Raw genomic sequence first — 15,965 nt, forward strand, 5'->3', positions numbered from 1 at the left:
GCAGAGTGCCCCAAAGGTTGGTCCTGGGACCAGTTTTGTTCAACATCTTCATTAATGATCTGGAAGATGGGATGGATGCACCCTCAGCAAGTCTGCAGATGACACTAAACTGGGCGGAGAGGTAGATATACTGGAGGGTAGGGATAGGGTCCAGAGTGACCTAGACGACTTGGAGGATTGGGCCCGGCTTGACAAAGCCCTGGCTGGGATGATTTAGTTGGGGCTGGTCCTGCTTTGAACAGGAGGTTGGACTAGATGACCTCCTGAGGGCTCTTCCAACTTAATCTTATGATAATGCCCACCACTGCTCCACTATTCCTTCCCCAAAAAGGGAATGCAGCCTCCCTTTGTTCTCCTCCCACCTCCCCATCCCTTATTGAGTCATATACTATACACTTCACCAGGTCACAACCAGTCCTACTCCTCTTTCTTCCTTGGTCACAGGCCCTACCAAAGTGCCTTCTTTGCAATCAAAAACTGATCAGCCCCTCCCTCCCTCTACCTCAGATTTCTCCAGTTGAGACCCTGGTGCTGCTTCTGAAATTGATGTGAAACTACAATGGGGCTGTGCCTGCACTCAAACTCTGGGGAACTCCTGATTCTGCCCCAAGAGGGCTGAAAAAGCAGAATGAGTATGTGCAGCTCTCAGCACTGTTCTGTAGTTTCACTGAAGGAAGGAAGCTCTCAGCTACATCATCAGCCCCATCTGTCCCAGTCCCTCTCATTCCCAGCTACACTTCATGTACAGCAGTACCATAAGGGATTGAACGATGCCATTCCCTCCCAGTCTCTGACTGCATTCTATGGTAACAGTGTCAAGGGTTAGTATTTCCAGCCCCTCTCTTCCCTTCCCCATATATCCCTTGCTGCTCTCTTTATTGTGCTGACAGAATGGGAAAATTAAAGGCACCTGTCACAAAAGCGGTTTGTGCACAAGCAGAGAAAAAGGAGAAAAGATTTAATATGTGGGGCTCAGCTCTATTTCATTACCAGCCACCACAATGCCCCTTCCCTCCCCCCGGCCTTTAAAAAAAAAAAAAAAACAGCAGCAAAATGCTTGCTTCAGAGCACCATTTGGCCTCCTAGGCAAAATTAAGGCCTGAAATACTTCAGACCTTTTCCACAGGAGTTGATGGGTAATCCAAAAATTCTACATTTCACATTGCTGATCCCTGATTTATGCTGAGACACAAGTTTAAACTGTTTGTTACTTATAAAGTCCAAAATAGTTTGGGAACTGCTTACTTAACAGCACTTCTTACCTAGGATACTGCCACAGTTGTGATCAGCAGAGTATTAATGCCACCAATATCTAAGGGCTAGTTTACACTGGCTATGCTAAAGCGCTGCCGCAGCAGTGCTTTAACATGCCTTGTGTGGCACAGCACTGAGAGAGCTCTCCCAGTGCTCTAAAAAAACACCTCAACAAGGGGCGTAGCTCCCAGCGCTGGGGCAGTTTACATTGGCGCTTTACAGCGCTGCAACTTGCTGCACTCTGGGGTTTTTTTTCCACACCCCTGAGCGAGAAAGTTGCAGCACTGTTTATTGCCAGCGTTGACAAGCCCTTAGCGTAAAAAAACAGAGAAGGCTGGTTCAGGAGTTGAACTTTATTCTCAGCTTGAACCAATGCAGTCCAGATTTCTCAAACTTTTAGAGTACAATGAAAAGCTTTTCCCTTGCCTCCAGTTTTAGAGAAGGGAGTGGATGAAAGCAGAAGAGATGATATATAGGGATTTGTATTTGTACCATCTCATGTATAAGCAGTCCATACTGCATTGTGCATTAAGTATTATGCATTTTGTGTATTTATAATTTGTATGTGTTAATTATGTAACAAAATTAGTGCTGAGATAGGTATGGTAAACCATGCTGAAACAGGGCAGTCTCCATAGGCCATGCTTCCATGATTGTAGCTGCAATCTACTCTATTTTATGTAAACTACTATAAGTACAACCCTCTGGCTCTTAACAAGCTGTCAGTGTGGTCCATAGCTATGCAATGCTTCCCTCCTATCATTGGAGTAGTGATCTTTAAAACAATGGCAGACAGAATTGGGGGAAATACTGTAAAATACTGACTATCCAGAAAGTAAACTTACCTTTCTGCTGTAGGGATTGCTAATTACCAGGTTGGTGTCATCTGAACCTGACAAAATATATTCTCCTGTATCATTCCAGCAAATTGTATTCACCTGTTTGAAATATTTAAACAAAAATTTTAATTGGTTTAGGAAAAATATTTAATATTGAAAATAAAATAGCCAAGAAATATCTAGATATGCAAATGAAATCATAAAGTTACTTAAACAACTTCAAAATACATAGGGGTGCTTAAATATGTTCAGAGACCTGATTTTCACTACTTGGCCTCACCTTGCACATACATGCTTTCCCATGGCTAGCCACCTGCACATGCGGGTGATGGGGTTTGCAAACAAAAATTCTATTAAATGTGCATGTAGGTGTTGAGAATCTGAATTGATATGTATTTGATAGTGAAAGAAAAGTGTACAGTGTGTTCAGGTTCAAACTTGCACAGAGAGTGAATGCTAGACCAAACCATATCTCCACTGAAAAAAAACAAAAATCAGGCCTTTAATTTCTTCAGCCTGGTATGTTAACTAATTTTTTCTCAGTAACACATTAATCTTTTACCTATATTCTTATTCATATCAAAACTTAAAATGAATGTAAAAAAGTTTACACACACACACACACACGCACACACACTATCAAAAGGTCAATATTTCTATAAACATTGAAAAGTATATTCTAACAATTGATTCCAACAAGATCTCTTAAGTCATTAAATCTGAGTTGTTAGCATAAAAAAAGCCGTGATTTTTAACAAACTGTTTGATGAGAGTCCACCTGCTTGAAACATGCTGGCATCTCTCAGTACTCGGTCTAATGTATTCTGTAACATTCTTCATATATACATCATGCTCCTGCATCTCCCTATAAAAGCGCATACCAAAGGCAACAGAGTTTAATTTGCTGTTTATTATGTGAGCTAACCTGTGTACTTTTAAAATGCTCAGCTAACTGGGAAATGTATACCTAAAATCTAGCAGTTGACTAAACTCAGTAGTCTTTCATAAAAATAGTTATTTGGCTAATACAGAGCATTCTGGGTTTTGGACCCCTTCCTGCATCCACCTTTCTAGACTCTGAATTGCCTTCTGTGGTCCCTTGTGGCATCACAAGGGTCCCCTCAGATAAAGTAAGCCTTTCAATAGAGTTTCTGGTATCTATAATTTGACATATTTGGGTTTTTTACTCCCTAGAATGTATTGCATTCTACAGAGTGCTCTGAATTTGGGGTCACAATGTTCTCATTATTGCACCTCCAAAGCACTAAGTATTCAGAATCTGGCTAACATGTACACACTCACAGCTGCCACACCTTCTCATAAACCTGGAGAAAAGCCCATATAGTACTGCAGAAACCTTCCCAGATCTCTCCTATGAGAAGACTGTGATGATGCTCTTCCAGTAGGGAAAGAAATCAGGTTGGGAGCACTTTGCATTTTATTTCCTTGTAAGTTTTTCCTTAAAAAGCCCCCAACATTACAGTATTACATATGAAGATGTAAATAAACTCAAATACAGAAAAATCTAAAGTTTGGACTCTCACAATAATATGTCTTAGAGTTCAGTTAAACAGGAACTTCACTCACTCCTCTGAGGCGGTGAGGTTCATAATGAGCAGCTCAACGTAGAGGAGCTGACAATAGCCATGAAAACCCTGAAATGTGGAAAGGCAGTTGGACTCAATGGCATACCTAGTGAACTATTACTATTGTGATATAATCCTGAAGTGAAATGGCTGCTTGATTTTTTTCATTCCTGCATGGAGACAATGCAGATACTCAGGCTGCGGAGACGGGCCAAAATGGTTGCACTATTCAAATCACATAAATATCATAACTGTTCAAAGAAATTATTGGCCAATATTCTTACTCTGCTCAACCTACAAACTATATGAGTGTATGATAATGGCTAGAATAGCACCAATAGTGGAAGAGCAGCTGACTGATGACCAAGCCAGTTTCTGCTCAGGATGTTCATGCTGTGGCCAAGTTGCAAACTTAACTCAATACATTGAAGATGGCTTCAAAACTTGTAAAATGACAGGGGTTGTGTTTGTTGATGAGAAGGTTACTCACCTTGTACAGTAACTAAGGTTCTTCGAGACATGTATCCCTGTGGGTGCTCCACTTTAGGTGTTTGTGCGCCTCTGCATTCGTAGTCAGAGACTTTTAGTAGCGGTGCTGGCTGCGCCTGTGTGTGTGTTGGGTGCGCCTTTGAAAAAGCCATTTTGTAGTGGCTCCGCAGCGCCATTTGTAGATTGTGGTGCGGAGGCACAAGGTTTTGGTTTCCCCTTAGTGCCTGTGTCAGAGCCAGCTCTTGTAGAGTCTCTGGCTCTAGCAGTGCCAAGGGTGCCAGGATTTTCCGCTACTTCGGCTGCGGGTGCTGACAGCACAGCCGGTGCCGGTATTGGATGCCCTCTCACAGAACGAATATAAAACGCAGTGCGGAAGCACAGGGTTTTGATTTCCCCATAATGCCTGTGTTGGACCTGCTCCTGTAGAATCTCTAGCTCTAGCAGTGCCGGGATTTTCCGCTACTTCGGCTCCGGCATGGACAGCACAGCTGGTGCCAGCACTGGATGCCGGCCTGTGGCGCGGCTGTGGATTGTGGCATGGAGGCACAAGGCTCCAAAGTTTCTGTCTGCAGCGGTGCCGGAGCTCTCAGCCACTGGAGCTCCCGGCGCTGACAGCACAGCTGATGCTATTATTATCCACAGGATGGCTGTGGGGTGGGTTTTTTTGTTTGTTTGTTATTCCTGTGGTGGGTACCCAATGTGGGGTTGGAGAAAGCACTCCTTTCCAAAGCTGCGACTGGCGAAGTAAAGGGGGTGGGAGGTCCCAAGCCTCATGCCCCAATGCAGGTCTGAGAGACCTCTCCACTCCCTGCCTTTTTGCGAGCCTGAGGCAATGCCTGCGTCAGAGGCACTAACACACAGGCAGCAAACACACCGAGGTGTGGCTGTCGGGGACAGGCACTGGCACTCTGAGCCTGGAGGCAAGGCGCTGAGAGACCGGGAAACTGGGCATTTCCATTGGGAGGGTGGGGAAGCTTTCGCCCTCAAAACGGCTGTTTTTTTGAAGTTCCTGGCCGTGAGGGTTTTTTGTTTGTTTGTTTTTGTTTTAAACCAAGGAGAAAAGGAAAGGAAAACAAGCTAATTAGCTGCTAATAAGGAAACTAAGTAATTGACTGTAATTAATTAACTATAAAGTAGCGAGGCGCTGCTGATTGCTCGGACTCGTAGCCAAGGGCGGTAGAGAAGGAACTGAGTAGAGGTTGGTCGCACAGCGTCGGTTAACTGCCTGCAGCAGCACGAGGTAAGGACCTCGCATGTGCGACCCAACCGGCACTGCTACTAAAAGTCTCCAACTACGAGCATAGGAGCACACAAACACCTAAAGTGGAGCACCCACAGGGACAGCACTCGAAGAAGAACTATTAGCTATTTATAACACCTGCATCACACCATGCACTACTTCTGAAATTGGCAAAAATTGTGTGAAATATTAAGATGGTCCAAGAGTCTCTGCTTGATAATCAACACTTCTTAGTTCAGATGGATGGTCAGAAAAATCGATGGCATATTCAACAGAATGAATTACCCCAATATTCAGTGCTATCACCTTTGCTGATTAATGTCTACGCCAGAGGTTCTCAAACTGTGGTCTGCGAGCTCCATTCAGGTGGTCCAAGGATAGTTCCCTCTAAGGTGAGAGCCTGGGCAGCCACACATGAGAGAATGAAGGGCCATCCACCTAATTAGTGGAGCTGCGCAGGCGTGGATCCACTAATTAGGTGCCTGGACCCTGGAAAAGACACACATGTAAGGTGGTGTGGCCATAGGGGGAAGGTGGGAGGGGACAGTGGGGTGAGAAGAAGGGGTAGGGGGAATTTGGGATGTGCAAGGCTACGGCAGCCAGAGAAAGAGGTGACTTTCCTTAGCTCCAGAGCTACGGCTGCCGGGGAGAGACAGCCCTCCTTCCCAGCCTCAAAATCCCTTACTCTATGGCTGCTGTGGTGGGGGAGAGACCCCTCTCCTTACCAGCCCCAGCTCAGGGGCTGCTGTGGTGGGGGAGAAAGGGCACATCCATCGCATTAGAAAGGTAAGACTACTGATATTAAAATGTGAGTTGTGTGCTTCTATTTGTAGAACAAAAAACATTAATTATTATTAAGGTATTTTTAATTTGGCACTTTTATCCAAAGTGCTTTACAATAGTTAACTAACAGTACAAACAACATTTGGAAAGATCATTAAGTGGTCCGCCGAGACTCTCAGCAATTTTCAAGTGCTCCGCGGGAAAAAAAAAGTTTGAGAACTATTGGTTACACAAATCATCAACCTGGATTCCAATGTGCAAGCATTTCATTTATACAGTTGATCTTTGCATCATTACCCAATAAAAAAGATATGAGGACACTGAGTGCATTTTAACTGGTTCCCTGAGTATATTTGGAAAATACTATCATATGTGGTTCCTGAATGCCAATCCTACCAAGACACAAGTATGCACCTTCCCCTTGAAGCACCATCCTGCCAAGCAAAAACTCCAAATATTGTGGGATGGTACAATCCTTGAGCACTATAAACATCTGGGTATACCTGGGGGTCACATTAAACCAAACACTGATATTCAAAGAGCATATCAAGATGCTAAAAAAGAAATTAAACTCCAGGAATCATGTTCTCCACAAACTGGCTAACACAAAACAGGGAGCCGATGCCAAAACATTCTGAGCAACCAGACACCCTGTGTTATTAAACTGCAGAGTACTTTGCCCCAGTATAGTCTCGCTCAAGCCATGCACAAAACTGTTACCGAACTCAACTGTCCTTTGGGATCATCACAGGGTTTTTGACACTGACTCCCACATTGTCACTGTAGAGCCTCACTGAGATTGCACCACCACCAGATAGGCAGGACGCCTTCAGTAAGAAGGAGATACAAAAGCAGGTACATGATCCAAAACATCCACTGCATAGACAAATTCTACCACCTAAGAGGCTGAAGTCCAGAAAGAGCTCTGCCTCTGAAAATCCCTTACCCCAAAATACCACTGTTGAAATCTACATAGTAACAAAATGGCAAGAAATGCCAATGATCTTGGAGAACCTAGTTCCTTCAAAACAATTCCCTCCTGGCACTGACCGCCAACAAAAAAAAACTGGTGTACTCTAATCAGTGAGAGCTGAGGTAGAAAAGTCTGGTGACAATATGACCAAGTGGAAATGAAGGAACAACCCCAAATGTGAATGAGGAGAGCCTAGGAAAATACTTCAACACTGCCTGATGCAGTGTCCCCGTCATCAACATCTTATACTCCAAAGGAACTATTCAAGGTAAGTGACAATACCAGGTCTTGACTGAGGTTTTTGAGTGATAAACTATGATGATTCTTTAGAGTACTGTATTAGTAGTGACACTAATCAAGGCCAAGAAAGCATTTTCATTTTAAACCCTTCTTTTAATAAGTACATAACTTGTTAAAAATATCTTCTTTTGGGCTATATTGTCTCATTCCCAATCTGAGCCCAAAAGGCAACATCTGTTTTAGTTAAAAGTTTGAAAAAAATAATTTCAGCTATTTGAATATTTTCCTAAGTTTCAAATTTGCTATTTGCAGCTCTCAATAGGGAAAACAACCTTTGCTAAATGTAATTAATTCATTTTAGAACATGTACAGAGTATTAATACTATGATTTTCCTTAACAAAATAAGGATTCATTGATCCAGATGAGCCATGGGTACAATCATCCACAATGAGAGAGGCACTGATTCAGCGTACATATCGATTTAACATTACACTAATCTGACTGATGAATAGCAATAGTGAAACAAAGTGGTCAAGCACAGCACAACTTCAAGAGCCAGCTGGTGGCAAAAAAAAACTGACCAGCATGCTAGTTATTTTCCATCTACAGCCCCTTCCGCGTGAAGGATGCTACTGCTGCTCCCGAGGAGCCCACTAATTTTGAATAAAAAGGCACTGAAGAGGAAAAAGAGATAAAAACATTCAGAAAAGAAGAAAGCAGAAAAAATATCATGTATCTATCTTCCTATCTACACACACACACACACACGACAGAACAGGAAAGAAGACACTTTGTTGAAGAACAGACGTGCAGAGAGAATGAAAAAAGCAATAGTGATGATCCTAATACTAGCAGCCTACATCAACACAGCAAGAAGACTTCAGTCATTCCTCTTGGATGATGATGTGACAGCACTGGTTCATCCATACATCAGCTCCAGGCTAGACAAATATAATGCTTTCTGCCTAGCTCCAGATAAATTAAGTGGCTTCTTCATGAACTTATGATTACCTGAAAGAATGTATGCTGGTGCTTCACAACTTGCACTGGTTTCTCATTCACTACTAAATCCATTTCTTGATTTTGCTACCGATTATTTGCAAGGTAAAGGCACTTAATGCAACAGGCCCATATTATAATCAGAGACCACTGCTTCTTCCAGCAATTGTAATTAACTACCACACTGTATTTATCAGTGCCCAGAGGGAAAACCTTCTCAACAGCTGGCCCAAATCTCTGTATTACCCTAAGAAAGGGTCCTACCTTTTATCTTCACAGACCACTGTGTAGGACTAATTCAGAAAAGGAATTGATCAGAAAAAACTAACATCCCACTCAAAGGTAGCTATCCACTATTTCCCTTTGGACACACACACACCTACAATAGGCTGTTTAGAATACTTAAGTATCCCAAGAGAAGAAATGGAAGGAAAGGGGAGAAGAAGGGAAAAATCACTCTTCCAAGAAGTAAAATTAAACCCTAGATCCTAAGACTAGGTCACTAGATCTTGCTACACTAATGTAAGTTCTCATTTATGGTGTAAATCAGGTGCAGTACCTGGAGAAGAAAAAATAAGTATAGTACACAACACATATCCCTCTATATTATCACAAGAAGTTATTGTGCTAAATGTGTATAGAGAAAGGAAAAATTATCCCTCCAGGTCACTCTCTTTCCTCTCATTTAAAATGAAGTATTTCCTCAAGCTGAGTCCATTTGGAGATGAATCTTTTACCAGCACTCCTTTAGCACAGCTCCCTTCCTTAAAAATGTTCACAACAAAACTGGGAGAAAAATATAACATCAAGGTGGTGTACAAATTGTCACCTAGGCTGCATTTCCTTTCCCATCATGGCAACTAATGCAGGTAGAACCCTTTTCAACACACCCATTTAGAGTTAATCATCTCCTTACTGATTCATTCAGTGACTTCACTGTTCTGCAAGGTGCTGATCCTTTAAAACAAGTTGATGCAAAAAAGGGAAGAGAGAAGAGAGGAGAGAAGTGAAAAAAAATCACTGTACCTAGTAGGGGACAACAAAGTCTAAGCTCTGTGTACTGAGACCAGTTACTAAATTACAAATAAAAAAAATTAATGTCACAAGGAGTTGCAACTTTCACTCTTCCCACATACGTACATGTAATCAAATGCATAAACACGAAATGGGGAATAACTGGCTAGGCAGTAGTACTGAAGAAAAGGATCTGGGGGTTATTTTGGATCACAAATTGAATTTAAGCCAACAAAGCGATGCTGTTGCAAAAATGCAAACATCATTGTGGGATGTGTTAACAGTAAGAAAGACACAGGAGGCAATTGTTCTGCTCTGCTTAGCACCAATGAGGCCTCAGATGGAGCACTGTGTGCAGTGGGGGCACCACACTTTAAGAAGGATGTGGACGAACTGGAACAAAAATGTAAGGTGTTTAGAAAACATGACCTAAGAGGAAAGGTTGAAAGAATTGGGCATGTTTATTATATTGAAGACTGAGGGGGGGGATTTGATAACTGTTTTAAAATACAAACAGGAGAGTGATTAATTGCTTTCTATGTCCACAAAAGGTAGGACAAGAAGTAATCAGCTTAGTTTTCAGCAAGGGAGATTTAATAAGCGGTTCTCAAACTGTGGGTTGGGACTCTGAAGTGGTTGTGACCCCATTTTAATGGGGTCCCTAGGGCCAGTGTTAGACTCGTTGGGAATTGGGGCTGAAGCCGAAGCATGACCGGGACTCAGGCTCTGTTGCCCCACCCTCTCTCACCCACCCATAGTAATTGTTGTTGTCAGAAAGGAGTCACAGTGCAATGAAGTTTGAGAACCGCTGAGATAGATATTAGGAAAAATTTTCTAACTATAAGAATAGTCAAGCATTGAAAAAGGTGAAATCCCATAATCGGAGGTTTTTAAGAACAGGTTAGACAGACATCTGTGAAACATCTGTGAGGGATGGTCTAGGTATATTTAATCCAGCCTTTTATTTCTAAGATTCTATGTATTATACCACAATTTTTAATTACATGCTCACATACTGTTTTTCCCACATGACTCATGCTTCATTCAACATGGAGACTGCATGATGTGTAATGAGACAGTTCTTCAATATTTATTCTTATTCTCACTTTTCAACATGAAGTCCTGCCTCATCCACTAAGCATCAGCCATACTGACTAATGACTGCCCCCAGAGTACTGTGTGTGACACTGATGCACGTTCAAATTATTTTTGGCCAAAAATAAAAGATCCATTACGACACCCACCACATTCTCTCCACACAGTTCAAATACACACTGAGTGAGACAGGAGTACTGTAGAAAATAAAAAAAGCATGCTCATGTAATCAAAGCCTTTAGCAATTTGATTCTACAACTTCAATATTCTTTTGTTTAAAAGGCATTTTTAAGTTTTTAAAAAAGAAAAGTGACAATGTTAGGAATATCCCATCATGTGAAGCAATAAAAAGCTGTATCCTGCAAGAGATGTGTACTAATGAGGCAAGGGCTCTTATTGCTTCCTTCCTCCAAACATCAGATGAAGTATCAGGATTCTGAAGGGGACCTTTAGAATAAGGAGAATCCACTCAAAATTACACACACATGGAGATTGTCATTAAAAAAACCTTGCTGTTCACTTAAAAAAAATGCATGAGCAAAGTACATTCTGAAAATCTTAACAGTGCCAATTCAAAATGCATCTTCACCAGACCTCCATAAAGCCCATGTCTATCCCAAAAAACATTTCCATGGAAAATTTCAAGTTTTTCTCACTCCCCACTGGGCAGCTGTATCTATTCTTCGATTATTATTTTTTTGGTAATGGTTAAAGTATCCCCCCAACCCGGACCCCATTTTCTTGTACTTGAAAATTGCTGAACATTTTTATTTACATTTTAAAAAGAATTCACCTTCAAGAAGAGACCAGATTTGAAATATTTCAGTCCAGAAAGATGAGTATTTGATAATGTTATAAACAACTAAAAAAGGACCTTTCATAATGAAAAAACGAATGCAGTCTTAGTGGTAAACATCACTACTCACTCCATATATAATGATTTATAACACATTTTCATACTTTGAAGAGACTCAGTGAAATAAAATTGTACTTTGTTTTATATAAATCCATATGATGGATTCATTTCAGTACTAAACTGGAAAATTTCTACCATCATGTGTATTATTCATTACCTTACAACTGTAACAAGCATCACAACATTACTTACTATCACAATCCTGAGACATGGCAATTCCATTCCATACCTTTTTTTTTAGTCTTTTATGACTCTCATAAAATGTATCTTCCAAGTTAAAATTCTTATTTCAGGACCCAGGCAAAAAAGTAACTATTCTGGTAAATCTGAAGAAAATGTGTTCAGTAATTTGAGTATGTAACTGAATAGATATTAAACATATGTGAAAGTGCTCTTTGTTTAAAAGCTTCAACTCAACCATGTGTATGTAGCTCAGAATAAGAGTTTTAAATCTGAAATGTTTTTTGAAATTAAGTTACTATCATTTGAAAATAATGGTCTGACCATGCATGTTGGTTTCCTTATTCATTAGCATGCAAGGGGCGCACATCCATCAAACATTCATGCTGCAAACAGCAGCTGATCATTCTCATAGCAGCATAAGATTTCTGAGTTCACATTTAGGTGGCGATGAGGATACGGAGCTGGTAGTTTTTCCAGTCACACTGGCCTTTCTTCATTAAGTTATACAACCCGTGAAGAGTTCAGATCTTTCACTCAGGGCAAGTCCTACTCAACATCCTTTCCTACAGCCAGCTAACAGTCCATAACATGTCACCTGTTTAAATTTATGAAATTAAGATAACACTAATCTAGATTAGATATAACCACATCCTAGAATATGAATAAATTAAAGGGTTATCAGCTGCATGCTTGAAAATGTTATGACTTTAATAGGCACAAGAATTAAGCCCCTATCGCAATGCTCAAGGGGGCTGAGTTATATCTCTGTGAGAACCTTAATTTTGAATCTTTCTTTTATTATTTGTGTAAAGGCCCAAATTCAGCATTTTCATTTACATAGTAGTTTGCGTATAATGGACTTTACAAGCCATTTTTCCCTTGAACATCCCAGCACCTTTCAAAAATCCTCTCTGAGAAGAAAAACAAATAAATGCATTAACAAACATGAACTTCTGCTCTGCTGAGAGATGCCAGGCCAGCAAAGAAGCTCTGTCACAACAGCCAACCTCTACCGCCTAGGTCATAGAACTTAGTCAAATGTATCCACTACTCTTAGAGCTCAAACAGTCCTGTGGCGTTTGAGTAACAGTCTATTTGCTGCCTACCTGTCTGAGAGCACAGCATGGAAGAATTTTGCAACCAGCTAGCTATGGAAAAGTAGAGGTTTATTTAAAAAGTTCAATATTTACTTTAAAAGAAAAACCCATAATTATTATTTATACCATGTGACTGTGCCATTTCACATGGCTGACCTTGAAAACACAACATTTTAGGTTACAGTATTGCTCCTTTTTTTATAATTAATATATAGATAGCCCTTCCTCTTTTCCAAGCTTAGAAGAAAACTAAAATGCTTCAATCAAAGCAATACAATAAAATCCTAAAATAGCAAAATATGTGTTAAACTACAAATAAATACATTAGAAATTATTTAAGATTAGTTCTTCCTTCGCTTTCCTGCTCCTACCCAAGTCCAGTTTTCCCTGCTATAGGTGACTGCCTCACTCATAACTAAAGCAATGAAACAAACACAGCTCATTGCTCAGTTTCAAGGGACTGAGTTGTTGTCAGCTGCTTCAGAAGAAATAGAACCCAGAGGGCTGGATATAGGTCTTGGCAAGTAACTATTTTCAGTTCAGCTTTAAAATGTATTTAGTTTGCATTTTTAAGTCTAGGCACACACACTCTGATATGGGACACCATATTTTTAAAGCTTTGAAAACTTAGATACAAGAAATCACTTACACAGCCATCATGCACATTCAGTGTTGCTTCAAGTTTTAATCTTTGGATAAATTCTCTTCTTCCTGTTGAAGAAAGAAGACTGAATTATAGTCTCATTTTAAAAGCTGAGGTTAAAGAACTTTGGCAATCAGATATAGTGCTGGGCACAGAAGAAGCTAAATAGAACAGAACCTGCATGTAATATAAATCTTAATACAATTTGTATGGTTCCAAATATTCAAATGGAAAAAGCAATGCTTCATGTTTATTTGCTGTTCTACCACCTTTAGCACCAGTTTAGAAATTGTGATGTTAACATTTGGCAAGCTTCACAAGCAGACACTTTGAAATTAAAAGCTGTAAAATAGAAAATAACTTATGTACAGTAACAAACAATAACTAAAAACTTCTAACTGAAGATTAGGGATTCCTGAGGTAATTGTGCCAAAAATATTTTAAAAATCTAGGCACAATACTTTAAAATGCTACAAAATTATGCAAATTTTGTCAATAAATAAATGTGGAGACATCAGCATGGCAGTGGGGAGCACAGACCACTGGCTGCATAGAGGTGGAAGATCACCCTTCAGGCACCCCCTTATCCCTCTCCCAGGACAGGGACTCAGTGGTGAGGTTGCACCAGACCCTGACACAGCGCAAGGGAGGGACCTGCCCCAGAAACACCCCAGGGCCCTGTCCCTCTGCACCGGGCACACCAGGTGTGGGGCAAGCAGGCTCAGCCCAGCAGGATCCAAGTGTGAAGGGGCTTAGTGTGGTGGGATCCAGGTGTGGGGGCAATCTGGGTGCGGGCAGCTCAGTGGGGGATCTGGATGCAAAGTGTCTCATTGGGGGGTTCCAGGTGCAGGAGGAATGGGACTCTTGCAGGAGGGTCCAGGTGAAGGTGGTTTGGGCTTGGCAGGGAGAGTCTGATGTGGGGGGGATAGGGCTTCAGGGGATCTGGGTGTGGGGGGTTGAGCAGGGCGTCTGGGTGCTGGGAGAGTGGGGCTCAGTGGGGTGGGGATCCAGGTGCATGAGGCTCGGAGTGGTTCAGGTGCACAGGGGTTGGGGCCTGTCTGGGTGGGGGTTTGAGTGCAGCAGGCTCAGCAGGGGGTGGTCTGGGTACAGGGATGGGGGTCTGGATGCAGGGGGTGAGGCTTGGCAGGGGGGGTGGTCTGGTTCAGAAGTGGGGTGCAGATGCCGGGGGAGGGGTTCGGCGAGGATCCAGATGCACGGGGAGGAGAGCTCGGTGGGGAGGGTCGGGTGTGGGGGGGAGCTTGGTGGGGTGGGAGTTCAGGTGCGGGGAGCTCAGTGGGAGGTTATGGGGGGGATGAGGCTCAGCAGGAGGCTCTGGGTATGGTGGGTCCAGGTGAACGGGGGTTGGGCAGATAGGGGAACAGCTTTCCGTATAGTGACCCCCTCTCCCCTGTGGGAGAGGAGCGATAGGGGCAGGAAGGTGCAGCGTTTCCTGACGTAGGGGGAGATTTCTGGGGGTCATTCTGACCCGGCCCTGGCTGTTCTGTGCAGGGGAAGTGTGACCTCCACCGTCAGACCAGCCAGGACTAGCAGCTGAGCCCAGTGCAGGGTAGGAGCCACTGGCCGGGGAGTCCCCAGCTGGGTGCAGGGGGGAGGGAGGAAGTGAGGCTCGGTGGAAGGCTCTGGGCACAGGGGACTCAGTGGCAGGTTCTGAGTGCATGGGGGTTAGGGTCGGTGCGGGGGTCCAGATGCATCAGCCAGAGTGTTGTCAGGCCCTTCCCTGCCCCCCCGCTGCGATTTACCTCTCCAGTGGCTGCTCTAGACGCCCAAAACAATGCATCCATGCTGCTGGGGAGGGGCACATGACCGCTCTTGCGGCTTCCCTTTGCTTCCTTGTCAGAAAGTCATTTTTCTGTGTGGAAGCAAAGAAATCTGCAGGGGACATGAATTCTGTGCCTGTGCAGTGGCGCTGAATTCACCCCAGGAGTAACAAGTAGAATATGCTTTAAGAAGCACAATATATTTTAAATAGGAACATGATGGCCAATGTGTTTTGGTCTTAAATTGAAAGTGTTACAGTGTTTAGTGCTTAAGCAGAGGACCGGAAGCCAGAACTCCTGAGTTCTAGTCCCAGCTCTATCTCTGAGTCCCTCTTAGTTTGAGAAAATCACTTAACCTCAGTTTCCTCATCATTACTGATTGTAACTCACTTTGAAGAGCAACATAAATGACCAATATCATTCCATTTCACAGTTTAAATAGTCAAGCATGGATGGGATGGGTGCTTTTGGAGTTCCTGAACTGAGCAGGAAAGGTGAGTGTGGAAGGGGAAACAGAGTAAAGCAAGACAAGGTGAAAGTGATTTAAGGCAAGGAGAATCTCCTATAAAGCACATATTAAATAAGGCAGGGTTCCATCAATTATATATCATTGTCTTGGAAACATAAAATACCATGTTACTACACAGATAAAGACTGTTATAACAATGCATACCTATAGGGTGAAGAGCAGGATTGTACAGATACAACTTTTATCTGGGCATTTCCTGACGTGACTATTTAACCATTTAGCTTTAATGTAGCTTTTTGTTATGGAATTCATGAAGATGATTAATCCTCTATAACTTCCATTGGAAGATGTTGAGAAAAACCTAAA

General features: G+C 42.3%; 1 protein-coding gene across 6 annotated transcripts in view; it reads right to left on the reverse strand.

Annotated features, from left to right (window-relative positions):
- The window catches only part of DCAF6 (DDB1 and CUL4 associated factor 6), a 167,783-nt gene that overhangs the window by 117,765 nt on the left and 34,053 nt on the right, over positions 1-15,965 (reverse strand). For all 6 annotated transcript variants that reach the window (XM_054046263.1, XM_054046268.1, XM_054046257.1 and 3 more), the window contains exons 2-3: positions 13,359-13,420; positions 2,100-2,192 (exon numbers count right to left, since the gene is read on the reverse strand). In XM_054046263.1, coding sequence (XP_053902238.1) covers positions 2,100-2,192; positions 13,359-13,420 — 155 coding nt within the window. The remainder of the gene's footprint in view (positions 1-2,099; positions 2,193-13,358; positions 13,421-15,965) is intronic.

The sequence above is a fragment of the Malaclemys terrapin genome, chromosome 1 (assembly GCF_027887155.1).
Source record: "Malaclemys terrapin pileata isolate rMalTer1 chromosome 1, rMalTer1.hap1, whole genome shotgun sequence".
In the NCBI taxonomy this organism is placed as follows: Eukaryota; Metazoa; Chordata; order Testudines; family Emydidae; genus Malaclemys; species Malaclemys terrapin.